Here is a 27,324-nt window from a genome sequence, read left to right as displayed (position 1 = left end):
GTAGCGTGTAAATCACAGGTACGTAGCGTGTAAATCGCAGGTACGTAGCGTGTAAATCACAGGTACGTAGCGTGTAAATCACAGGTACGTAGCGTGTAAATCGCAGGTACGTAGCGTGTAAATCACAGGTACGTAGTGTGTAAATACTGCGGTGGATTCTGTATCTCCACCAGTATTTTTGCTGTTCTTCTCAGAAACTGAGCTGCAGACTCTGAGTCTATCTGTGCAACAAACAACAGTTTATTCCAAACAAAAAGTCACACAAACAAAATAAAAGTCATTAAGTCCTTGGAATGGGAACAATTAACCCAACAAATGCTCCTGATTGGATGATTACCATCAGTCAGCTGTTCTCCCTCTCAGACGTCCGAGCTGCTTCACTTCTCTCTTTTTTTTTAGACCAAAAACAAACAAAAAACAACATTCTGATCGAGTCGAGAGTCAGTCAAACCTCAGAATCTGCTCATCACAGCTCCCAGGATGCTTTGCAGGCCTGATTTGTTTCATTCCCACAGATATTTTAATCCCACCGCTCAGGAATGACGATCACTAATCTCAGTTAAGATCCGTCAGAAACTCGTTAAACTTTTCCATAAACACAATAATAACAAACTGGTTCCGTTGTTTGTTGGTTTTCTGCTCCCGAGGGTTCTGTTTGTGTTTGTTTTAACACAGAAAGATTAAAAACACACATTTTCAGGATATATTAGGATTCAGGGTTAGTTGAAACGATCTGCAGGTAAAATCAGCTACAGTTAACGAGTCTCTCTGTGTCTGGATGTCACATATTAACAGATAATCCTCGGCTGCTCATTGATCCACAGATTAAATCAGGAGAGCCAAACATGGTTCCCAGACTTAATGAGGTGAATTTAAAGGCCACACGTTGACCTGGAAAATATGATATCCTCATTTATCTTACAAAAACTGGGATATTTATTCAGGAATACACAAAGGAAGGCTTTGCTCTGATTTGATTTGAATCCTGAAGCCAGAGTCTGTTGGAGAGCAGCTAACGACTCAAAACAACAGTTAATCTAAACTGTGAGAGAACAGGTGAATTTTCAGCATCTGACTGTTTGTGACCGTGAGCAGCGTGGCCACGTGTGGAGCCGACAGTTTTTGGAAATCTTTAAGACCTGTGAATCTGTATTCTTGGCCCTGCACATTATTTCACATTACTTCAGTCCAAACTCAGCTGTAGAGCTCTGCAGACGGGTTGGAGATGACTGCCACGTCAAACAGTTTTAAAAACATGTTCAAACTGAAGCGACGGGACCGTGAACTTCTCCGACTCACGAGGAAGGTGAGAAGCACCATGAAAGCTCCAAAACCTTCTGCAGACGCCTTCCTGACAGCTGTTCACCAACTAGCCTCATTCCACAGAGATCCCACCTGAAGCTGAAGATGTTTGGCTTCCCATCCAGGGAGCTTTCTCCACAGAGAGTGGAGTTCCAAGCTTTAACCTGCATGAGATGCTCTAAATTCTGCTGCAGATTTATCTCCCTCCTGAGGGTCATTAGGGCTCTGTTTGCCTGGGTCACAGAGATGTTTTGGTCACCTGCATGAAGGTGTGAATTAGAGTGAAAAAGACTGGATGTCAGGCTGAATGTCTTCTTTCACCCGTCTCTCAAACCATCTGTCCTCTTTGTCCAACTTATCTAAGATAAAAACAACAAACCTGCAGCTTCCAGCTTCTGTAACAAAGTCTGAATGTTTGATAAAAAGACTTCTTCCTGACACTTCATCAACGATCAGCAGTGAGAGCAAAGCTTGAGGAGCTGCAGGTCATCTTTGGGACATGTGAGCTGAGCAGACAGGAAATGAAGCTTTAATTAGTGATTATTCAGCCCGACAGAGTAAGAAACTCTCAGCTGGAATTAAACGTGTTTCTCTGTCTCTGTCGTGATTCCCAGCAGCTCCAGAAAGAAAAGAAAAATTAATCTTTGTTTAAATTAAAGCATCAATTAATCATCTTTAGAAACTCTAAACCTGGTCCTGTTGGAGCTCTAAACCCGGTCCTGTTGGAGCTCTAAACCCGGTCCCGTTTGGAGCTCTAAATCTAAATATTAAGCGTGCCGTCAGGGAGTGACAGATACAGGTTTGTGGTTACCATGGCAGCAGTTTTAACAATTTATTTTTGGTTCTTTTTACTCTTCTTCAGATTTTACATCAAAACTTCACCGTAGATTATTACATAAAGACCTAAATCTGTTTTCTTTAAATTTTTAAGGTTTTAAGGTTATTATTCTTAACGTCTAAACATCAGATAAATGACTCTGGTCAACCCGTTTCTCTTTAATATTCTAAAAAAAAAAAACATTAAAATTCAAAAATGATCAGGATCCAAATTAATAAACAGTTTAAAAACCTTTAAATGTCAGATTCTAGAGACATTTAAACCTTTATTTAAGACCCAGTCTTTTACTTTAAATCAAACTTATTTACTTTTCTTGTGTTTTTATGTCCATTCTTATCTGGTGTGTTTAAAGTTTAACCTCAGCTGTTTTTAAATGTGATTAATATAACTCCGTTTTTACAGCAGGTTTGTGGCTTTTTGTTGTTTCCTGTGATATTATATTATATTTAAACAGAAGTTAGTAATAACACCAGCTGTCACTTATATTTAATAGAAGACAGAAGCAACTTTAGGACTCATGTTTCCTGATTTCTTGAAGAATTTTACCAACAAAGTTGAGCAACAGAAGATTGATGTTAAAATCCTCCTAAAAGCAGGAAAACTCTGAGCGGAAATAAACTTTTAAAGGTGTCAGAAAGTTTAAAATCTCTTATCTGAAGCCTCCGGAGCTCCCTGCCGGCTCTGCCTCACCTCTCCTGCCGGGGTCGGTGCACCAGCAGCGGGCCAGCAGCAGCAGCAGCGCCGCTCCTCCGGACCAGAACTTCATGCTGTCAGGGTTCGGGTCCTTGCAGGTGGCTCTGCTTCCGGCGCGGGTTCTGGAGGGTCTGGTTCTGGTCCTGGTCCTGGAGGAACGGTTCCTTCATGAGCCGCTGGGATCCTGAGGAGTTTCTGCTCTGAAGCGGACTGACGGGTCTGAGCGCATTCATCGGCGCACCTTCCTCCTCCTCCTCCTCCTCCTCCTCCGCGGCTTTAATTGCATGACGTTAGATTGTGTTGGAGCATGCAGAAATGTTCAGCCTTTCCCAGTATGTGCAGAGCAGCAGGCAGGTAAACAAAGATCCGCAAATCTGTAAATCTTGGAAGCAGCTCTTACTGATACTGTATCAAAACATTTTACAGTTTGGACACAGAAAGTCAGCAGAAAACTGCAAAACAATGAGTTAAAGTAGCTGTTTTTATTCTTTGACTCCTGCTGCTTCATTTAGAAACATCTTTAATGAATATTTATTTTAATTAACCAGAATAAATCAGAATACAGATGTGATGGCGCCCCCTGGTGGCCACAGGCTCCATAAAGTCTCTTGTTATAAAAGAAAACCTGTTTTTAAACCTGTTTAACAGACACTGATCACTGAAAGATTTTAGGATGTGATAAAATAAGTCTAATGTAAAGTGTTTGATTTGAAAAAAGCTGAAGAGATGAAGCAAAACCTGGAGCTTGTTGTTGCGGTTTAAAAATCATTTGATGACTAAAATAAGAACAAAGTCGCCTGTCTGGGATGCAGCTCCTGTTTGGGTAGTTTTACCCAAATATTTATCTTAATAAATCATTTGGATGATCCTGTCTGAGCTCCACTCCTCTCAGATCTGATGTTTCCTGTTAAAGCAGCCAGAATCAGCGACGCATCAATAAGAACTGAAGAGAATCATTAAAATCTGAGTTCAGGACCTGAAACTCAAGTCATGACCTCTTTTAACCCACACCATGTTTCTGTGACCTTTGACCTTTTATGTTCCAGTAAAAAACAAAGAAAGCTGCAATCTGAGCCGCTCTCGTTTCACACTCTGAAAAACATCCAAACAAGCAGGAAGAACCAGCTGAAGGAACCAGCTGAAAGAACCAGGGAGAGGAACCTGCGGGAGGAACCAGCGGGAGGAACAAGTAGGGAGGAACAAGTAGGGAGAACCTGCAGGGAGAACCAGCGAGAGGAACCAGCAGGCTAATTTTAGCTTTTAGCTACTACATTTAGCTATATTGTTTTCCTGTTTGTAGCTTTTAGCTATGGTTTAGCTACATGTAGCCTTTAGTTACTGTCATGCTCATTTTAGCTTTTAGCTGCAGTTTTACTGATTTTAGTTTTTGCTAGTTTTAATAAGTTCAAGTTTCATCACTGGTTTTGCAGATCTTAGCTTTTAGCTGCAGTTTAGCTCATTTTAGCTTCTGCTCTGCTTGTTTTCAGTTCTTGTCAGGGTGTGGGGAGACGGAGACGAAACCCAGAGAAACTAGACATGGAGCGAGACAAGAACAACCGGGAACCAAGAACCATGATGCAGCAGAGTAGGGTTTTAGAACACTGGAGGTAACGAGGTGAGTGGGAACAGGTGAGTGATTAGGATTGAAGACAGGTGGAGATGGGCGTGGCAGACAAGCAAAGAGGAGGAATGCATGATGACAAAAGCAGAACACTACAAAAACAAGAACTAAACTGAAATAATAACTTAAACAGAAACAAGATCATAAACAAACAATAAACTGAAAACACAAAAACACAAATCCCCACAGTTCTTCAGTAAATCCGGTTTCCTCTGATTGGACGAGCTTCTGCTAACGAGGTCGAGGATTTCAGCCACTCTGCAGCTTTTGCTGCATTCATATTTAATCAGCATTTTCTGCTTGGTGTGTTTCTGTTGTTTACCTGAAATCCTTTCACGTTTTTGCCAACAAAGCGTCTGGATGCAGAAAAAAACACCATAATGGATGTTTTTATTTATTTATGTGATGTTTTTGCTTGTTTGTCCTTAATAAGAGCGGACAGAAACACCTCAGCACATTTAAGAGTTTGTCGAGCTGATTTTTCAGATTTGGATCAGATGTGCAGCAGGACGACTGGTTTCTGGGATCTCTGCTGGGTTTTATTTTATTTTTTCTACCTGGACTGAAACTGAACAACATCTCAGCATGATGCTCAGAATGTTATTAAATACTCTGAGGAAAAGTTTCTGAAAATCACGCCTTTAAGAAACAAGAGGAAGCAAAATGATTGTTGAGGACCAGAAGTGCAGACGAGGCAGGAAGGTACAATTCCAAAAATGATTTAATAAAATAAAACCTTAAATATCAGGACTGTTCTTAAACAGGACTTAAATATGAGGATACCAAGAACTGAAAACAAGAAGTTCTAGGAAAGAGAAAACAGAAATTAAAAAACACCAGAGAAACCCTAAAAACATGACAAAAAGGCCAAGAGATGCATCATCCTTCAGCTTATTTCCTGTCAGCCTTAGGTGTTTTCCATGAATTCAGCTGAAGAAATGAGAACAGATCGTGTCTGTGATTGGCTGCTGTGAACAAACAGACTAAAGATCCAAATTAAACTTTAAATTATCTGTTGTGTCGACGCAACTCTGGCTCATCCCTTTAGTTTAGGAGCCACAGCTGACAATATTACTAAAAAGTAGAATGCTCAAGCCAGTCTCCCAGGATGTGGTCGCAAGAAGAAATGCCACCCCAGGTTGGTCATGGTAGAAGAAACAGCCGAGGAAACCGTCTAGAACCATTTAAGTTAAACTCCAAAGTTAATGTTCGTTACGTTTTTAATGATAATGATAGAAGAAGAACCAGGAGGCTCCACTGTTGGAAAAAAACCACTAAAAATCCAGAGTATTCCACCAAAATCCAGACAAACCCGGAGCGGTGAGACTTTTATGATCATTGTGAAAGGCAAGCACAGATTTATCTGCAAATGTTCAGATCCAAGGACTGAACCTGAGGGAAACTAACCTGAGAAAGACCTTCAGAACATCTGGAGACCTGCTGATCAGGAACACTTTAACAGGTTACAGAACACTGGGAGGAAGTTATGAATGAGGGAAGAAACAAAATGTTTGAACCTTACGGTACATTAAATTCATTCTGAGAAGCTACAGAAGTTTTTCTCCTCGTTTGTTGGCTTTAACTTTAAACATGAGATAAAAACACATGAGGGTTTATTAAAACCAAACAAAAACAGATCGGCTCCTGTTTCATGTGTGTGACAGTTAACAGTCTGAACATGCCTTCCTCGACAAGTCCCAACACACGCACACACACACGATCCCTCACTCCTGAATCCTCTACATGCTGCAGAAAACTCAGAACAATCTGTCAGAATCAGTGTGAGGTTCTGCTCTGATTCACTCCGGGTTTCTGCAGGAGAACCGACTGTTTCCTCAGAAACACCTGAACTGGAAAAAAAAAAAAAAAACTGGCGCTGCTGTTAGAAGACAAAGATAACAATCTGACTGTTTAAAGCAAAGCAGAAAAACAAAAACCTCTTTATGTTTGTAAAAATAAGACAAAGAATATTTCATCTAAATATCTAAAATCTGGTGCAGTTTAAAACAAATGAGTCATAATTAAATCTTTTCTGTTTTCAGATGGAATCAGGTTGACGACTGAAAGCTTTCAGCAGGAAATGATGTGTGTGTGTGCGTGTGTGTGTGTGTGTGTGTGTGTGTGTGTGCGTGTGTGTGTGTGTGTGTGTGTGTGTGTGTGTGTGTGTGCGTGTGTGTGTGTGTGTGTGTGTTATGCTGTTAGGTCACATTAATCATTCAAGGCACAAAAGAAAAACAACACAAGTCTTTTTAGATAACAGAGGAGCCACAGAGCAAAAATGATCAAAAGTATTGTCTGATTTTATTCAAACCAAACACATAAAATCAAATAAAACAAAGTTTATGACATGACTGCTTTAAGCTTTAGAGGAGAAAACAAACAAACAAACAAACATTTTTGACTCCTTTCACCAAATACAGTCCATCCTTTAAATAAACAATACATAAAACTTTAAGGAATTGCTGAGTTTCCCCTATTTTATCATCTGAAAATGGCTAAAAAGCAGTTTTTGTGTTTAGATTAACTTTAAAATAAATTAAATCATGAACTAAAAAGAAAACAGCTCAGGTCTTTTTATATTTACAGCAAATAAAAAATAAAACCCCGTAAATGTGCAGCTTAATAACTGAAAGAGAGTGAATATAAAAGCAGAAAAATGTTTTTTCTTCAGGTTTTTTCAGCCGCCAGATAAATCAGCGGATCTGTGGCGCCCTCTGCTGGCTGCAGGCTGTCAGTGACACACTGAGGATTTCACTTCAAATAAAGACAAATTAAACAGTTTGCATCATTTAAAGATGATTTTATCAGTTTATCTCCATGAAAACCTTTTACCACAGGTGTTTATCAATTAATAACTTGTTTTAAATGAAATAATCAGGAGATAAACTTTCAGTTTTTTCTTTTATCTCAGTTTTCATGGTTTGTTTTTTGTGTTTGCTTTTAAATAATTTGAAGCTGGAGCTCTGCGAATCATTACTGTTCATATTATAAATGATTAAAACCTTTAAATAAATAGTTGATTTGTGGTAATTGTATAAATGTTGTTCCTGAATCAGAGTAAGAAGATTTAACTGAGCTTAAAGAAACAGAAGAAAAAAGATGTTTAAATTTGTTAAAACAGAAAGTTTAAAAACTTTTAATTTACTTTTTGTCTTTTTAAAAAGTGTAAAAGTTGAATATTTAATTATACTAAATAATTATTCTGGACTAAATTAAGTTAAATATCCTAAATATAGTCTTCTGATTTCTAATTTAGTTTTTTTTTAGCAATTTGGGAAGAAAATTCAGAATGTTTAACTCTAAATAAATAAAAATAAATCTTGCAAACAGTTTGGCTCTCAGTTTAATTTGGGTTTTTATTCCACAGATTACAGCTAATTGTTCCAGCTTTATAAAGAGTCGTATACAGAAAATGATTTATTTCATTAGATGACGTTATTTTATCTTTAAATTACGTAACGTCTCTGTAACCAGTTCCTCTGCCGACATTTAAAACAAGGAAAACAGCAGAAATACACAAAGAGTCTAAATCAGCAGCTTCTCTTTGATAAAAACTGAGTAAAATTTACAGTAAATAAAAGTTTGTGCCTTTATGAGAGAAAATTTATGAACTTTTATTATTTCAAAGTGGGATATTTGTGTTTATTTTCCAGGAACAGATCAACAGACTGTTGATCATAAAGGCAGGGTTTGGGGGGATTTTGCTATTTCCCACAGCACTTGAACGCGGCATACTGTTCAGTGTATAAATAAACACCAACATGATGAGTTGGAATAAATGTCTAAATCTTTTTCCTGGTTTTGACAGATAAAATGTAATTAACATCATCTGTCTCCATAGCACTAATAAAACATTTATTTACAATCATTTGTTGTAACTATTTTCACAAAGATGGAGTGTAAATAAACTAACTAGAATGTGTGCAAAGAATAAAAACACGCTGACGTTTTAACATGTTTCACATTTAGATTTAAACACTAAAAACATCTGGATAATTAAAAACCAGCTGCAGACGTTAGCATTAGCCGTGGTTAGCCTTCTGCTCAGGCTGCAATGCATTATGGTCCATTTCCACTCATGGTGTCGAACTTCTGTAGTTCCAACAGTTTTTATTGAACACCAAAACAAAATGGCCGACCTCACTCGGCTATCTACAACAGGTAAGATATTGACTGCTCATGACCTTTGCCAGGACTTCAAAACGGACGGAATATCCCTTTAAATCTTAAATAAAAATCTGCTAAAAGTTGAGATAAATCTGGCTCCTGCAGGGAGGGGAGGGTGTTTGTTGAAGCTGCTCGGTGTGTTTCAGTGTTTCTGTAAATGTCTGCTGATATTCGGAGGTATTTGGGGTAAATTTGGTCATTAAATCAGTTATTGTTAATTAAATCAGCTCTAATAACAGGGTTCCTGCGCCGATCGGGGCTGGTCTCTGCCTGTGGGCGTGGTCCCTGCGGGTCACGTGGTCCGGGCCTTTGTTGATGTGATTCGGTGAAGGAACAACAGGAGGGCTGGAAAAAAAAAAAAAAAGTCCCGGTCCGACCCACCGACCGTTCCCGACCACCTTCCCCGGCGCGCACTCACCGCTCCTCGGCCTGGATGCTGCAGCTGGAGCCGCTGCGCAGCTTCTCCTGGTTCAGTTGTTCCGGAGCCGGTCCCGGTTCGCTCGTAGCTCTTCTCCCCGCATGTGTGGGGGCTCTGCAGCGGGGGGATGGAGGCTCAGTCCGGGCTGTGAGCAGAGAGGTGTGGGGGTCGGTGCGGGAAGCCCCAGGCCCCAGGCTGCTTTGTTATCCTGGGCTCGGATTTAAAGGCTCCATCCGCCGATTTTTACCCAAAAACTCTTTTCCTGGAAACCCAGAGGAGTTTTAGGGAAACACATGGACACAATCAGGATCTAAGGATTTCAGTTTTATTATTTTTTGGGTCACTGAGGATTTTTTCATTTTTATTTGAAGGAAACCCCAGAAAAGAACAGATTCTTTCTCTGCTTTTACATTTTATCTCCTCTTTTTCACCCTCTCACCTTTATTCCCCTCCATCTGTCCCTGCTCCTCCTCCTCTCCCTCCATCATGGCTCCAGAGGTTCGGTTCTCCTGGTTTTGCTGCCTGCTGGTCCTGCTGGGTCTCTCCGGGGCTCGGAGCTCGTTCCCCCGCAGCGGAGGCGGCAGCAGCCCGGACTGCGGGCCGGGGAAGGCCGCCGACTGTCCTCCAGGTGACCACACACACACTTACACACACACCTGAAGCTGCAGGTCAGAGGTCACCCACCCCCCTTCATTGTGTCTGCCTCTGTGATCACGTGACCCAGCTGTTGTCATCCTGACCCAGCTGTTGTCATGGTAACCCCTGCGGGAGGATGAAGCCAGATGAGGTTCAAGGATAAACAGAGAGATGCTTCATCAACAGAGTCACTCTCTGATGTGGTCGTCATGGCAACGGCAGGGTTTAAAAAAATGCCCACCTGAGTGCAGTGATGTAACAGTGTGTGTGTGTGTGTGTGCGTGTGTGGGTGTGTGTGTGTGTGTGTGCTGACCGCTACTCAATTTAAACAGGTCTATTCTTGGGTTAATTACAGGATGGGAGGAAGAGGGTGAGGTCGGACCGGGAGGTGTGTGTGTGTGTGTGTGTGAGAGAGAATAACCCCGGACTCAAACCAACACCCCCCTCTCTCGTTGTTGTTGCTCCTCATGAGTCTCATTCGTCCGTCTGTGCAAAAGTTTCCAGCATTGTTCCTTTAACCTAATAAAAGGAATGTCGAGCAGAAAATCCCAGGAATGAGACGACAGAAGAATCCTTCTGCGCCAACGAGAGGCCGGCTGTGGGTTCGGAGCAGAAGTTTGAATTAAAATTGGTGAATTTTCTGTTGCAGTCTCACTAAACTCTGAGTGTTTCGACCAGCGAGCTGTGAAGCTGTGTTTGAAAATCATGATTTATCTCCGTGTGCACGGCTCAAAACTGTGTTTGTCCTGTGAATGTTATTTTGTTGCCCACATCGACACGTTTATGGTTTAATCTGCTGGAGATCAGTTCAGAGATGAAGACGGGCCGATTTGGAGCCCTTTTAAAGAATTATTAGATTTTAGACCCGGACGTTCATATGGTTTCTGTCAGAGGACTCCTGCAGGAGTCAAATCCAGCTCTGAAGCTCCTGAGGCGAGTCAGAGACGACTCTGGGACTGTAGCTTTCAGATTGTGAGAGGATGAATTTATGAAGTTCACATCAACCAACATCTGCTGCCGTCTTCAAGAAGAGCAAATCTCCAAAGTTCCTAAATGGTTCGATTTTATAATTCTGATAGTAAAGCTGAGCTCACCCCTGACCTTAGTTTCCACTTTGAAATCCTTTCAAAATAAGATACGATGGCAGAAAATGCTGGGGACGCTCTGAGGTGTTCTGTCCACAGAAACACCGTAAGGAAACAGGTTGGTGTGTTTCCTGCAGGTTGCGGTGTTAAAAAGAAGCTCAGGAAAGTTACCATAATTCTTTAAATTAGCCCATTTTAACGAGACCTAAAACATTCAAAAATCACTTCCCGTTCCTTTAAATAATCGTCTAAGTTTCTGTAATTAAAGGTCTTATTTAGGAGCTGAAAGGAAGTCTGAGTGGAGTGTCTTTATGTGTTAGATGGGTCACAGCTGGACTGGTGTGGACCAGATCCCAGCGCTGGTTCTGATCCGGGACCCGTTTGTTCTTGGATCAGGCCGTCTCCTCCCATCTGCTGAACAGAAGCTGCAGCTGCTTTGAAAAACAACCAGACTCTGTGAAGTTATTTTAGAGTTTCATTACTGCTGGTTCTGGTCGGGTCGGATCAGTAACTACAGAGGAGCGTCACGTCTCTGATCTAAATGTGGAAGCTGAAATAACCGCGCTCAGGCTGGCTGGAAGTTTGCTGAGGATCTGAAGAAGTTTTTAACTTTCTATTTTTACGCCTCAGCTCCGTCGCAGATGTTCTCCTCTGGGAAGATGCTCCACTCCGCAGCAGCTTCTCTCCTCGGTGGTTGGTCGGTTTGGAGTTTCCGCTCAAATGAAGAGAAATAAAAACAGAGAGGATTTATTCAGTTAAATGAAGCTTTGATACGTGTTGGTTTGGAGTGAGAGCTGAAAACTGAACAAATAAAAGCAGCTTTTTTGTTTCAGGGTGGATTAAAATCTGCCTCAAACAAAATTAAATAAATAAAAGATCAGAAATCTGTAATTGTATTGATTTGTTTTGCTGGATTGATTGGATTTGTTTCAGGCTGAGGTTCCCTGAAGGATCTGCTGAAACAGGAGTCAGGGCCTTTAGTTCCTCTGGATGAGGAAGATGGTGATGAAGGGGGAGGAGGAGGAGGAGCGGAGCGATGTTCAGTCATCGCTTGGCTGAACCTCGGAGCTTCACTTCAGTTTCAGGCTGACCTGGTTTGGTTCTGACTGACTTCCTGTTTGCCTGAATCCTCAGAGACTCTGAAAATCTGCAGAAAAAAAAGGATTTCTAACATCCAGCTTCCATTTTTATCCCCGAATTAAACAAAGACGGTTTTTAGTAATCTGCTTCTTTAAACATCCAGGAGCTCTGATCACAGCAGCTGCAGCAGTTTGTTTAAACTTCAGCTGTTAACAAGAAAAAAAATGGCCTTTTCTGCAAAAAAACCCCCCTGAGAGCTGAACAACTGCTGAAATTTAATGAAGAAGCTAAAACGGAAATACTGAAGTTGAAACAATCAGAACAAAAACTAAAATTAGCAAAAAAATAAATAAAAAAGCTAAATTTAGCAAAGAGTTAATAGATGCAAAAATGAGCAAATCAGAACCTTAAATTAGCAAAAAGTCATAGCTGTGATGTTCTGAAGGAGCCAAACATTTTGATACCTGAGTGACTGAAACAGCTGAAAAGATGCTGAAATAGTTGGAGTCTAAAGAACGTAGAGAAGGAAACTATCAGGAGAGTAGAGAAGGACGTAGAGAAGGAGTGGGGTAAACTGCTCATGAAGCTGGAACTGATGAATGTGTTAGCCTAGCTTAGCATAAACACTGGCAGCAAAGGGAAACTGTTAGCACGCCCCTGTCTTGTGAAGTAAACAGTAAAATCTTTATATTTTCTTTCAAATGCTGATTTTTAGCCACCATTCCTGGAATGATGCTCAGACTTTTATAAAACCTTCCTCTGCAGCAGAGTCTGAGAACCGAGCTGTCACCTCAGATTCCTCCTGTAACGAGCTGCAGGTCTGAAGCTCCTCCGCCGTGTCTCGGGTCTCTGCAGACCAGTCGGACTCGGTAAACACTGCTGAGGCGGCAGAAACCATAGCAACCGGACAGCTTTATTGGACCTGCGGGGGCTTCGGGGAGAAGTTAGAAACTCTCCAGGGGAGAGAGGGAGATGCTGGCAGGTTTTTGTGGGTTTATTGTGATGTTTTATGATTTGAGAAATGAAAGCAAACTGAGTTCTTCTTTTTGTGACGTTGAAATGTTGAGAATTTCTTTAAACCCTGAAGGTTGTGGGTAACTTTGTTCTTCAGTTTCCTGATGGATTCAGGAGAAAAACAGGAATCTGATCTGTTAGTGGAGAGAAAAACCCTGAAAACACAGTTTGTGTTGTTGTTTCCACCCACACAGATGTGTGTGTGTGTGTGTGTGAGCAGGTGGATGTGGCTGCCTCAGCACTCGGAGGTATTTACTAATTACAGGGAAGGCTGAGGTCACGGCCTCTGTAATTACAGCCTCTAATTGGTCGGCCTGCATGCCAGCGACCAATCAGCTGCCATCAGGAAATTACAAGCCGGGATAAAGGAGTGTGTGTTTATGTCCTCGCAGCTGCTGGACGGATCAGAGACAACATGGCTGCTGGTTCCAGAGAAACCAGTTCCAGGTTCAGTCCAGAACCCGGCCCCTCTTCTTCCTCAGCCTTTGGGATGTGAGCAGAATGTGGTTTTACATTATCAGAACCGCAGAACCGGGCTTTTGGAGCATGATGCTACCACCTCCATACTTCACACTGGGTACAGTGTTGTTGCTGTGACCGGTTCAGTCTATTTTTGTCTCATTTGACCATCAAACGTTCCTTCAGAACACTTCTTCATTCAGGAGGTTGAACCCTCTCAGTTCTTCCAGCCATCCAGAACTGGGCTTCTGGACTTGCTGCTGACGACGGTCTGGGTGCTGCTCTTCCATCAAAGATCTGAAGTCCTGATCCGTCTGATCCAGGTTTCCACCCAGATGGAGCCCAGAGAAGTCTGGACCGGGTCCTCATCAGTGACATGTGTGAATGTGTGTAGCTCTGGATCGTAGAACCTGACAAAGGTTTCCCAAAGTAATCTCTGGTTCATGAGGTTCTTGATGCAGTCTCGTCTGAGGGATCAGAGGTCCTGGTGGTCCAGTTTGGATCGACTCCCTGAAATCTCTCCAGATTCCTTAAATGGTTTCTTCATGTTCTAGTTCCAGATGTTTGCAGGTTTTCTTTCATTTCCAGTGTCTGTTGTTACATTATAGGAACCCTTTATCATGACACTTCCACTGCCGTGCTTCACAGCTAAGGCTCTTTATTAATCTGCAGCAAAGGAGAAAAGTCTGAAATTCGTCCAGTTTTCTTGAAAGGTTTAGTTCTGCTTTAAACGTCCCTTTAATCTTTCTTTGAGGGACGTTTAGTAATAATAAGATAATAAACTCATTTGTTTGTTTGTTTGTTTTCAGATCTGTCGGAGAAGAAGAGCGACCTGCGTGTTTGTGACGCCGGGACGTGTCGTTTCGGAGGAACCTGCCGTGAGAACGGCGCCGACATCAAGTGTGTCTGTCAGTTCCACGTAAGTCTAAATACGGCTGATCCAGATCCAGATCAGGAGTCAGACCTGATTAAAAATCTGTTTCCTGCACGTTGAAGGTTGTTTTTGTTTCTGTTTCAGTGCAGTAAGAAGTACGTCCCCGTCTGCGGCTCCAACGGGGACACGTACCAGAACGAGTGCTTCCTGAGGAGAGCCGCCTGCAAGAAACAGAGGGCCATCAGCATGGTGTCGGAGGGAGCCTGTTACCACGGTAACGCTCTCACGCACTCACAGGCAGCACTTAAACAGGTTGTTCATGAATCCTGATGATGAGCTGCTTTCGGGCTCTCAGGGGTCCAGATCTGTGGACTATAGACCTGCTGAGCTGGTCTCGGACTCTCAGGGGTCCAGATCTGTGGACTATAGACCTGCTGAGCTGGTCTCGGACTCTCAGGGGTCCAGATCTGTGGACTATAGACCTGCTGAGCTGGTCTCGGACTCTCAGGGGTCCAGATCTGTGGACTATAGACCTGCTGAGCTGGTCTTGGACTCTCGGGGGTCCAGATCTTTAGATGACAGGTCTGAGGACTAACAGCAGATCAGGTTCCCTCAGGCTGGACTTTATTCTGAAATAATATTTAAATGTTCAAAACTGGGAAAGAAGAAAAGAATCTTTGTGATCCTGAAACGTTTGTCAGCTGCTAACATCCGAGTGTCTCTGTGTCTCTGTGTCTCCGTGTCTCTGTGTCTCACAGACGCTGGTTCTGGATCTGCAGACGGAGGTAAACAGCTCTTATTTCCTCTCCGATGTTTATTTGATGCTTTTTAAAAACAAGCGTTGAGTGACAGCGAGGAGGAGCTGCAGTGAAGCTCTCTGTGTTCGCAGACGATGAAGGCTCCGGTCGAGGAAAGAAGGTCTCTAAATGTGGAAACTGCAAGTTTGGAGCCGAGTGTGACGAAGACTCTGAGGATCTGCTGTGAGCACACACACACACACACACACCTATAATTACAGAGGAATGACATTTTCTGACTTTGTTGAAATCTGCTAAAGAAGCTGAAAGCTAAAGGCTAAAAGTAGCAAAAGAAGACAAACAGGCAGCAGCTGAAGCAGGTAACAGAGAAGTTTGAAGGAACTGAGGAGATCTTCATGTTCAAGTGAAATTTTTTTAAAAGTATAAAAGTTACAAACAAGTCACATCAGCCATCAGCTGAAGGAGCCGAATGTTGGGATATAAAACAGCAGAAAGTCTGCAGAAGCTGCAAAAACTGAAAAATAATAAAGATAAACAGGAAGTGCTGACTCAGCGTTCACACAATAAAGTCAGTAACAAATATGATAATTAACTCAATGAACTCCCCCTTCAAAATAAAAGCCTCTGTGTGTTGTGTTTGTGCGCGCAGCTGCATGTGTAACATCGTGTGTAACGGACACAACGACAACCCGGTGTGCGGCAGCGACGGCGTCACCTACGACACGCCGTGTCACGTCCGCGAGGCGTCCTGCCTCAAACAGCTGAAGATCGACATCAGACACGTGGGCCGTTGCCAAGGTAACGAGACAAAACACGCCAAAACGACTCTGAACCCTGAAACCAGGTCTGAGACTCTGAAACCATGTCTGAGACCTTGATCCCTGAAACCAGGTCTGAGACTCTGAACCCTGAAACCAGGTCTGAGACTCTGAAACCAGGTCTGAGACTCTGAAACCAGGTCTGAGACCGTGAAACCAGGTCTGAGACCCTGATCCCTGAAACCAGGTCTAAGACCCTGAACCCTGAAACCAGGTCTGAGACCCTGGACCCTGAAACCAGGTCTGAGACCCTGAAACCAGGTCTGAGACCCTGGACCCTGAAACCAGTTTGTTAAACTTTTTGTTTTTGTTGTTTCAGATAAAACCAGGAAGGAGGACGGCTCCAAGTCCAAACCGGACATCTACGGTGAGTCTGCACCACCTGACAAGACATTCAGGGTTTTTGTTACCACAGCCAATCAGAAACCAGAATTTTTCTTCTTCTTCTCTTGTTCCATTTTGTAGCGAAGCCTGACGACGAGGACGGGTTTGTGGAGAACCCTGGACCCTGTCCTGAGGACTACGCTCAGTTCTGTGAACACGGACAGTGTGAGCTGAGACACAACCTGCCCACCTGCAGGTAAGAACACCTGACCCAGTTCTGACCTCAGACCCGACCCGGATCAGACCCGGTTCAGATTTTTATAACGTGTTGTTCTGTCAGGTGTGAGGCGGCGTACGGTGGCCCTCAGTGCGACCAGGTCCTGGACTTTAACATCCTCTACGTGGTCCCCAGCGGACAGAAGCTGCACTACATCCTCATCGCCGCCATCATCGGAGCCGTTCAGATCGCCGTCATCGTCGCCGTGGTGATGTGCTTCACCAGGTAATCTCACCTGCTGCAGGTTCACCACCTCACGTGGTTTTTAGTCACTTTAACGTCAGTCAGTGGAGCAGGGTGCAGGGAGGGACTGTGACCAGCAGGGGGCAGCAGAGGGTCCAACCTGGAGCTGCAATGACGCCTGTCGGCCAGCAGGGGGCAGCAGAGGGTCCAACCTGGAGCTGCAGTGACGCCTGTCAGCCAGCAGGGGGAGACTCTGAAACACATCCTCTGTTTCACTGACGATCAGAGTAAATTATCAAGTTTTAAAGGGCTTTAAAAGATGCTGAAAAATAAAATCTTTGACTTTAAAGGATAGCAAACGGTGTGGATCAGGACTTTTAAACTTTATGCTGTTTTATATTTACAATTCATATATAAAATATCTATAATAAAATGTAATTTAGTGGATTTTTATATCAGATGTTACAGTTTTATGGTGTTATTTTTTTTTGTAAAAAAACTTCCTGACTCTTTGTTTTATGTCTTCATGTTGTTGTCTCATCTCATCCTGTCCCTTCCTCCCTGTCTCTTCCTGTCTTGTCCTCCCTGTCCTGTTCTCCCTGTCCCTTGCTCCTTGTCTCTCCATGTCCTGTCCTCCCTGTCCCATCCTTCCTGTCCCTTCCTCCCTGTCCTGTCCTCCCTGTCTGTCCCTGTCCCGTCCTCCCTGTCTGTCCCTGTCCCGTCCGTCCTGCAGGAGATGCAACAAGTCGAAGCGCGGCCGCAGACAGAAGCAGCACCTCGGTCACTTCCCGTCAGGAACGTCATCTCGGATGATGTAGCTGCTTTTCTTTTGTCCCTCCTGGTGTTTTTATAAAATCCAACCTGTCCCAGTTTTTGTCCCACAGACAGACTGAGTTTTATATTCAAAGTTTTGGTGCCTCTTTATTATTTTCCCTTTTTTTATAAACGTATAATTTGTTATTTACTTGAAGAGGCCTTATTTTTCAGCTTTCCCTTCATGTTTGTTGTTTTGTTCTTCTGGAGCTGCTGCTGTCCTCTCAGACTCTGAACACTGTGGATCCAACAGGAAGCAGAACCTTCGTTTATCTGATTGTACCGTCCACAGATGGTTTCTCTGTTTCCACCCTGTGAGACCCACACAGACACATTTCTGGGTTTCTCTGGTTTTTCTCCAGAATCGGGTGGAAAAAGTTAAATACTGAGGAGAGAAATCTGAGATTTGCTGAAAACCGAAGGTGAAAATTAAGATTCTGCTGAAATTAGGAGATTTAAAATGTTACAAACTTGTATTCGTGGCTGGAAACTCAGTTTTAGTTCCATAAGATCCCATGAATGTGTGACTCATCCTTTAAAGACTGGATTTATCTTTTTCTTTGAACATCATCTTTAAGTCCATCATATTTGTGATGCTTTAGTTCCAGAACTGCTGCTTTTGTTGTTAATCTGCAAACTTTCTCTCTGTTTTCCTGTTTTCTGTCTCTGGACAGATTTTTGTTAACCTTCCAAGACGTCAGATTTAACTTCCCAACATGTTCAAGTTAAGAGCGTTAAAGAAAAGTTAAGACTTTCTCTTTAATAATCTGACGGCAGCTGAATCTGTGGAAACGTTTCTGTTTCTGGACAAACCTGAACTCCTTCTGTCAACAGAAGTGAGTTTAAATCAGACAGGATTTACAGAGTTAATGTGTTTAAAACTGAAAGCAGATAAGACACAAACAGACAAAGTTCAGGTCTTCGAAGGTTTAAACATTGACGCGATTTAAAAAGTTACTTTCAGGGATTCAAAGAATGTTTTTTATTTGTATTTGGACCATTTTCTTTATAAAAACCAACTAAAACTGTTTGATTTGCTGTAGTTTTGAGCCACAAATTAAAATTGCTCACATTTGGCCCAACTTTTCCATTTTTTGTCACAAACGTGTTGTAACGCCTTAAACCTCCAGGGGGCGCTCTGCGGGGGAACCACTGCAGGAAGCTCCACTCCTCGAGCTTCTCTGTGTCTCACAGGATCAGAAATAAGAGTTAATATGGATTTTATTTGTTTGTTTTTGTATTTGTTATGATGAGATGCACCTGAGAACCAAAATGCTGTTTTTTCTACTTAAATAATGAGGTCCAAACCGACGTGTACAGGTTGTTCTTATATTTGTTTCACTGATTGATTTTCAGATTCTGCTATGTGTTTGTATGTGTTTGGACAAGCTGAGGATAATTTAAATCTTTTCTTTTTTATTCTGGATTGTATCAGTGGTACGAAGAGTCTTGTTGTGTTTCATTGTGGTAGAAGGTGTAGACAGATGAGCTGGGTGAAGGTTCCTTCAGGCGTCGCTGCTCTCAGATCAGATTTCTGTAACTTCTCAGCCTGCAGCCTTCTGGTCTCGGGGCTGCCGCTCCTGCAGGGACCCAGCCTGATTTTACTGTAGATGTTGCGTCCTGCATGAACCAGTGAAGTTGTTTAGATCGTGCTGTAGCTGAATTAAATTATGACGTTTGAACCATTTTTGTCTTTTACTTCATTTCTTGAAGACGACAACAAATTAAATCAGATTCCAGAAGGAGCTTGGAGCTGCAGTTTAACCAAAAGTTCAACCCATCCAGCTTCAGTTAGCAGGGTAAAAGTTTCAGAAACAAAGAAATGATTTAATCCAACAGTTTGATTAATTTAATGATAAACACGATCAGTTTAATCCAATCAGTTATTTTCTCTGAGAACAAAAACAGCTGCAGGTTTAGAACAGGTTTGTCTGCAAACATACAAATAATCTGAACAAACTGATGGAAAAATAATCAACATTTTGGTGAGAATTATTAGTTGAACACAGACAACAGCAAACAGCTCCTCCCAGCTGTCAGCACGGTGGTGGAGGGCTGATGGTTTGGGCTGATCCTGGAGTCAGATGTGAGGCCATCTGTCCGACAAATAGGACGGTCCAGAACCAGAACCAGAACCTCAGAGAGCTGAGCAGAAACCAATGAGGTGAAGCAACGCTGCAAAGAAGAGTGGGCCACAACTGCTCCACAACCATCAGAGAGACAAACAGGAAACCAGTTTAGAGCCTAAAGACCAGATTTCTTGTGTCCTGATCCAAACAAAACAAAAACCCTAGAACTGAAAGAGGAGAACGAGGACGGGTCTTCTCGTTTTCCATACTGTCAGGTTTATTAAACCTCAGTTTCTCCTGTTCTTCAGCAGTCTGTCTTCTGTTGGTGTCTTCAGCTGAAGGAGTGAAAATCAGCCACTTCTAGCAGTTCATAAATCCTCCAAGTCTTCCACATGAAGGAGGGGGTTAAACATGGCACTGGGAGCAGGATAATTATAGGCAGCAGCTGGTGGGGAGTCCCCTTCTGTCTGATTCCAGCTCTCGTCTCTGTCCTATCCTAACACCTTCTGTCGTCTTCATCGTCCTTTTTCTGATCATCAGACGTCTTCTGTCCAGAGTTTAGGAGATTTAATTCTAAGGGCGTAAAAGGACCAAAACTGAAGAATCTAATGGTCATCATAACTGTTACAATTCATGTTAAACTTTAAAAATAGCAATTAGGATTGACATTTAAAGCTGGAATTTAAAAAAAAGGATTTGATCACTTCCTGTTTCTCAGTTCCAGTAAAATCCTGCAGCCATCTTCTCTTAGTTTTTCACTTTTACCTCCTAATGTCATAATTGACCACATCTTATTGGTCTCATGACCTAATTTTACTTTTTCTGATTAAAAATTGTCAATACATTAAAAAGTATAATATTTTAATGTTAAAACTTTAAATGACCTGATTTTAAAGTGCATTTAATTTGACTAAAACTTGGTTCAACTGCAAGCTAAGAGCTTAGGCTCCACCCCTTTAGGCCAAGTTTGGACTTCCTGTCTGAAACAAAAATGGCAGCCATGGAAGGCTGAGCTTTAGGAATGCTTTGTGGAACTTTAGCCTTTCATTTGCGGGCCTGCTGGAGCCAAAATAAAGTCTAAACCTGGAGGGGGGATTAGGACAGAACAAGTGAAAAGGTGACGGATGATGGATGGATGCTAGAGGAACAGAAGGGAGGGGGTTTCCATTTCCTTTAATACCCTCGTGTCCCAAAGAAGCATAGGGGTCATTTTACCACAACTGTATATTTAGCAGCTGAGAGACGCTGGGGTCCATGTCCCCCTTTATCACAAACATTCCTGCAAAATCAATTTTAAAGATCTTAAGTTGCCGGTCAAAGTTTCCCAGGAGGTCAGAGGTCATGAAGGAACTCCTAATGCCAAGAAAATCTTGGATTCTCACTTTGTTTGATTTCTTTGCTTGTTGCTTGAAAATCTTCAGCTGAATTGGAAGCACATTGAATGAAGATCTGTACCCCTCATTGATCCTCTGGGTGCTCCTTCAGCTCATGCTTTTTTAGCCCCTCCATGGCTCCCTCCTTTCTCTTAATTCCTGTCATCCCTGCCTCCCTCGTCCAGCTGGGTGGAGTCTATCACTTGATCAGGACAGTTTCAGGATCAAGCTCCAGCTGGTTCTCCTGCTTTCACTCAGTCTCCTTCTCCAAAGTTTTAACCCTCATCTGGTGTTCTGAACTTCTTCAAAACCCCAAGAATTCTCCAGCTAGTTGCAGCAGAAGCTGCAGGATTTAATCCTCCATCTTTTCCTTTTTTTAGTTGGATCTCTGGATTCCAACCATCCACTGACCAGGCAAACAAGTCAGTATGACAGATAAGCCGGGCATGCCGACAGGAGGCGGAGATGATGCTGGCGGCATCATGGCCCTGTTGGAGCGCGTGGCGGGCCTCATGGACACCGTCCAGGCCACCCAGCAGCGCATGGAGGAGCGTCAGCTGGAGCTGGAGAACACAGTAAAAACCATCCAGGCCGACGTCGTCAAACTCACCAACGATCACGCCAACACCAGCTCCACTGTGGACCGGCTGCTGGAGAAGACCCGCAAGGTCAGCCGCCACATCAAGGACGTCAGGGTCCGCGTGGAGAACCAGAACATCAGGGTCAAGAAGGTGGAGGCCACGCAGGGCGACCTGCTCGCTAAGAACAAGTTCAGGGTGGTCATTTACCAGGTAAGCCTCCAAAGTTCTGAATACTTCTGGACTTCTTGATGGTCGTTACGGTTTTGATGAACTGGGTCAGGATTCTCCTCTAGATGAGGTGGAAAACATCGAACTGCATGACTAAAAGTGGAGAAGATGTGGTTCTATTGGACAAGAGACTGATCCATACAGGAGTAAAAATAAATGTATTCATTGGTTTTTACAAGAATACCTTTATCTGAAATGAAAGCCCCTTTAAGTAAACCTTCAAATTCAAGCCACACTTTGGCAAACAACCAAAATCTACTGAAGCAAGGATCATCTGGATCATTTTTTACACCAATATTCAAGAGCCAAACATATCTAAAACATGCCATCTGACTTTTTATTTTAACAAAGTAAGCAACATACAGAAACTAGTTCTAAATATGAGTTTGTTGCAGCAGTGAAACCAGCTGCTGTTTGACACTTGGTGACTGTAAAGGTGGAAATGAAAGGTTTTATCGAGTTGGACGTGGTCTAAAACAGGCATCAGGGTGCATTTAGCTTCCACAGAAAAGGCTAACTGTTATCTAAAACTCTAAACAACATCTTTACAGAAGTTCAAACCTGTTAATAAGCATTTTGTATTTGATTTTAATAAGACTTTGTTGCATAATAACCACCAAAACCTCACCAATAAGCAACTCTAAACACTGAAATAAAAGGAAGACGAGAATTTTTCAAAAAAGTGTTGCTAAATCCTGAAATACATCTTTAAGATTTTCTGGTACTTTGATCAAAACCAAAGCTTCATTTAGTCTAGCTCTTCCTCCTGATTTAATGCTGTCAGAGAGAGCTTCCAGAAAACATTTGTTACCACTTTTATGTCTCTGTTAATCCAAATCTGAGCTCCTTTAACACGAATGCCATTCAACAAATGTCTCGGTTCGTCCCAAGGGTTGAAATAGCAACAAGTGCTCACACACACCGGGCTTCATTTTACTTCTTTGGCCTTCACAGTTCACAGCTGCCAACACGGTGGTGGCCTGGTTATTTTAGCTCTGCAGAAACGTCAGCACAGATCGGAGGTCATGGGGCAGATTTTCTCTCAGAAAAACTTCCTTTTTGGCACTTTTACTTTAAAAAACCTTGTTGTTTCAGCTTGAAAGCTGCAAACTGTTTTAGTCGAAAAGCGCAGCTTGTCTTTAATTAATATAAATTCTGGTATGTTTCAGTTGCTGTAAAGTCATACGATGTAATTTTACTAACAAACAAACTAAACCGATATGAACGTATTCAGGTTAGCATACAAACCAACTAACTTGAATAAAAAGGGGGACATGTTTGCAGGGAGTGATTCAGTTGTTGTGACCTGGCTTTAATGTCAAGTTACGCTGCTGTCTGCAAGGTCACGTTAATCCGTCGGTTTGACCACAGAAATGGAAATATCAGATCCTGGTGGTGACTCCAACCCTGGTGTCGCCACAAGTTGTTGGGTTTGGCCCACAAGTTGACACAGTTTCATCATTTCCAAGCCTTGTTCAGTCATTGGTGAGATTTACTCGATGGCTTTGGTAAGAATTACTGGTATCTCCTTTTATTGTGCCTTAAAACAAACAGTTTACTACAGAAGAGCTTACACACGGTCTCTGATGTCCACCAACATGGAGATCCATGTTCTGCTCTGAGGGAAGTAAAATAACACTGATAATAAACCACAGATGGAGAATTCACCTGCTGAAATAATAAAGTTTAATTATTAATAAAGCAGCTATGACATAAGTTTAATTGCAGCTTTATTAATGTTTCAGATGATTTCTTGATGCAACAACTGAACGAGCCTCACTCTGGTGCAGAGTTCTAACGGTCTGGTTTGAGCTGCTGTAATATAAGTGACTGAACCAGCTGAGCTGAGTTATTCTGAGTCTGAACCTCCATCTCCTAATATAGCTGTCCGCTCGTCACCGTGCGCTCGCTGCTGACCTCCGAGGCCAAGTTAGACTGATGGAGGAACCGCTCCGAGTTGAATGAAATGAGGCCCGATGGACTCGTGACCTGGTTCGTCACCTTCGGCCGCTTGTCTCTGCTCACAGGCTGTAGTTTCTAAAGTTGTAGAGATTCAAAATTTGGATTGTAGAGAGCTAAAGATCAACTCCTAATTATTTTTGAATTGGGTACATGATGATCACTGGGGTCAGGACACGACTATGTTAGCTTAGCATCGTTAGCATTCTACCCAGAACCCTTTGGACCAACACTGAAATGTTATCTGAGTAACATGGAGTAAAATGAGTACCAAGGGCTGTTCAACTGGCGGCCTGGGGGCCACATCCGGCCCACAGGTGAGCTCAGTCCGGCCCATGGATGAGTTTATTTAATTAAAAATAGATTATAATTGTAAATTAATTTTACATAATACCAATGATTGCTAGATGTCCGGCCCCTGAGCTGTTAGTTTTCAGTATCTGAGGCCCCCGGAGTCATTTAGTTGAAAATCTTTACCATAAAGACACCATCAGGTGATCCCAGTAACTAAATTAGTACATCAACTCCCCAAATAATACTTATACTACCTTTAAATTGAAGTTTTCTGACAAGTGCATCTTTAGATATAAGCCTTTGTCTTTAATTTTTTTTTTTAATTGACCGTTTGCTGCTGCAAAAGTCACTCAGAGACAACGCTGCATGCTCGTAGCCATATTTGCATACAGGGGATGGTCAAGAATCTCTTTGTAGAATTGCTGATTGTTAACTCTGTGTTTGTGACCACAGATTATCACAAAATCCTAAAACCTACTTATTTAGTCGTCAGTCACAATGGCAGCCAAGTTGAACCTGTCTGAGACTGACCTTTGACCTTTCCAGTTCCGGTCTTGTTGGCGCCTATAGAAAAAGTTTGTGTGATGAACCTAAACAGGTTGTTGAACAGCTGTACAACCATGTTTGTGCAGAGTTAGCAGGTTTGATCTCCTTAAGGTTAGATGGTACAAAATGATGTAGTTTTACTCTGATAAATTTAACTTTTATATCAGTTTCTGTGCAGAATAAATTATGTGCAATCCAGAGGTTTTGATTTTGGGCTAACTTCCATCTTCTGCTGCTCCTGAAGAGTAACTCAGTTACTGCGGTCTGCTTGGAAATGTCAGCCTCTTTATCATATAACCTCATTGATGTTTGTAATAAATTATTCCGATGCTAACATTAGCATGCTACTGGTTCATTGAACTTTTTTAGGTTCTCTCACTGATCCAAAATCATTGTCCTCTGAAGGTAAACAGGAAGTATGGTTAGTTTTCCTACCTGTTTTTATCTGGATTTTCTGACTGTTTTTTAAGGTTTTTAGGGGGGAGGAGGTTGCACAAGTTCTCCAGGAGACTTATGGCCTTGAAAAGTTAATTTAGTCCCTTTGCTGAGGTTCAGCTGAATATTAACCCTTTGTTTCTCCTCCAGTGTACCAGTAAAGGTTTTTAGTTTAAGGTCAGAGGCTGAGGACTGTGATGGCTGATTCAGAGGTTTTTCTGTTGACTTGATAAACTGTTAGGTTGACGTTACTCTGGTCAGCTTCAAGTATGAACGAGTAAAATCTGTTTCATGATGAGTCAGGGCCAGTTTGCAGCTTCCTCCTCTACATTTCTGTGTAACCTGATCTCAGACAGGTGATGAAGCTTGAAGCAGCTCAGCTCGGGGCGCCGTTACTCACTGATAAGTTTAGCTTCCAGCACTGATCTGCAGAAACAGGTGCTGCAGTTTATTTATGGAGGCAGGATCAAGACCTGCACATTTTAACCATTCAAGTCTGCACGACACATTTTAACCAGCCGGATTTAAACCTGACGTCATTAAACTTTGTGCAATAAAAAAGAGCTCATGCAGACAGTCTTATGGAATCTAGATGTTTACGTTCTGTTTTTTGCTCTTCCTCAGGGCGAACAGGAAGTTAAAGCTGTTGCACCAGGAAATGAGCCGGCAGAATCCAGCGGTGGAGCTACAGCAAGACCCGAGGTGGAACCAGACAAGTTTGACTTCCCTCCAGAGTCAGATGAGGAGTACGTGGTGGTGCAGGAGGCAGACTCCTCATCAGTCGGCCGGATGAAGAAGACCGGGCTGACGCGCATCGAGAGCTTCAAAGCCACCTTCTCAAAGGAGAACATGACCAAGACCCGCGAGAACCTGGGCACCAAGGTCAACAAGTTTGGAGAGAGAATTGTGACGGCAGAGAGGCGCGAGAAGATCCGTCAGTCAGGAGAGAAGCTAAAGGAGACCTTCACCAAAACCGTGCCGGCAAAGCTGAACCTGAAGAAGGAGAGGACTGTGGCGGAGGGTCAGGAAGGAGCTGAGGGAGCTGCAGAAGCAGCCGTTCCTGTTCCGCCTCCTAAAGGCCGTAAAGGCAGCCCGCGTGCTGCCGGGGCGGCTGATGATGAAGGCCATGCGGCAGAGTCTGAGGTACCGATGTACGACATGAAACAGCTGTCATAAATCCCCATATTTGGACCTGAGAGACCACGGAAAGAGGGAAAGAAGGTTTGAGGGTATCTGCAAACGAGCAGATCTGTGTTCATGAAGATAAACATTTAATGAAGGAAGTGAACAGAGAGCAGGACGGTCACTGATCCAATCTGACTGAACATCCAGACTATAATCCAACAGGTTCTTAAAAACACTGACATTTTTCATGCAATTTGTTTTGTTTTGGACATTTTTTTTTTACCAAATCATCAACAAAGAAAATCACTTTTTGGTTTGATGTTGGACAGAACTGTTTCAGAACTTCACTTGTTTGCATGTTGATGAGGTTGAAATGTTTGGTGATAAAGATGGAACGGGTCAATGGTACGCTTGGTTCGGAAAAAAAGGGAAAGTTAAAAAAACTGGACTTTTTGTTTGAAAATACCAGGAGAGTTTTTTCCTGTAGAGGTCTCAAAGGGTTCTGAGGTTTGACAAGTGAAGGACAAAAATACAGCGACTGAGACACCACCCAGACCAGCTGCACAGCTTCAGTCTCTGATCAGGTCTTAGAGACTGAGAACCTGTCAGAACCTTTGGTTTCTGCTCCCTATGCAATCACTTTGATGGTTCCATCAACTTAGAACCCATTAAAGATAACAAAAACTTAAAAATCCAGATAAAGAAATAATAAACACCCATGCAGTTATTACTCATTTATTATTACCCACCCCTCCTGGGTACGAGTTTCAGTCTGCCGTCCTCTTCTGGGTGGGTTATAAGCTTCTTTTTGGAACAGAAACAAAGAGTCCAACAACTCCTGAATCCTGCTGGATCACTTTGTGCTAAGTGGAACAGACAGGAAAATACATTAGTTTCATTCTTCTTCACATGTTAGTCAGTCTGCATGGTGGAAATGACTTGTGTTCATGTTGGATGATCCAGTTTTACAGAAACATTCAGGTGGAAGTGTGCCCCTTAGAAACATGTGGCTGTAGGGCCAGACAGCCCGACCACTTTGTCCTCCTTTAACGTCAAACAGAAATGGGACACCTTAGCTTGTAGTGGCAACAAACAAACAAACAAACAAAGGCTGAGGGCAGGGTTCTGCAACCTGTGGAACAAGTGAGAAGTGTGACAGTCTAAAAGCAGGTTTTCTGTGAGGTTTGTCCTGATCTGTGCAACACTTTGGCTCTAACCAGCAGCACATGACAGCAGGTGGAAAACAAAGCTGTTTCCCTGACAGATGAGTAAAAACAGCTCAGTGGTTGACAGTTAGTGTGGAAGCAAACCTTGTAACTCTGACATCCTGCTGATTGAGATTTGTTCTGTAACT

At 42.6% G+C, this 27,324-nt stretch overlaps 3 protein-coding genes across 3 annotated transcripts in view; 2 read left to right on the top strand and 1 right to left on the bottom strand.

Annotated features, from left to right (window-relative positions):
• LOC108250946 (melanoma receptor tyrosine-protein kinase) overlaps nucleotides 1-3,060 on the bottom strand; it is a 41,365-nt gene extending 38,305 nt beyond the window's left edge. Inside the window, exon 1 of the mRNA XM_037973135.1 lies at nucleotides 2,831-3,060. Coding sequence (XP_037829063.1) covers nucleotides 2,831-2,906 — 76 coding nt within the window. The 5' untranslated portion in view covers nucleotides 2,907-3,060. The remainder of the gene's footprint in view (nucleotides 1-2,830) is intronic.
• A 5,910-nt stretch (nucleotides 3,061-8,970) lies between these two features.
• LOC108251232 (tomoregulin-1) lies at nucleotides 8,971-19,047 on the top strand. Its single transcript, XM_017441450.3, has 10 exons — nucleotides 8,971-9,667; nucleotides 14,123-14,232; nucleotides 14,332-14,461; nucleotides 14,946-14,972; nucleotides 15,077-15,167; nucleotides 15,595-15,743; nucleotides 16,083-16,130; nucleotides 16,229-16,343; nucleotides 16,428-16,589; nucleotides 17,281-19,047. The coding sequence occupies exons 1-10, from the start codon at nucleotides 9,526-9,528 to the stop codon at nucleotides 17,363-17,365; spliced, it is 1,059 nt and encodes a 352-aa protein (XP_017296939.1). The 5' UTR covers nucleotides 8,971-9,525; the 3' UTR covers nucleotides 17,366-19,047.
• Nucleotides 19,048-20,692: 1,645 nt separating this feature from the next.
• Nucleotides 20,693-27,231, top strand: cavin4b (caveolae associated protein 4b). Its single transcript, XM_017441448.3, has 2 exons — nucleotides 20,693-21,593; nucleotides 25,470-27,231. The coding sequence occupies exons 1-2, from the start codon at nucleotides 21,231-21,233 to the stop codon at nucleotides 26,019-26,021; spliced, it is 915 nt and encodes a 304-aa protein (XP_017296937.1). The 5' UTR covers nucleotides 20,693-21,230; the 3' UTR covers nucleotides 26,022-27,231.
• Nucleotides 27,232-27,324: the final 93 nt, after the last annotated feature.

This window comes from Kryptolebias marmoratus, linkage group LG21 (assembly GCF_001649575.2).
Source record: "Kryptolebias marmoratus isolate JLee-2015 linkage group LG21, ASM164957v2, whole genome shotgun sequence".
Taxonomy (NCBI): Eukaryota; Metazoa; Chordata; class Actinopteri; order Cyprinodontiformes; family Rivulidae; genus Kryptolebias; species Kryptolebias marmoratus.
The sequence above is the reverse complement of the archived record's forward strand: the minus strand, read 5'-3'. Positions and strand labels throughout refer to the sequence as shown.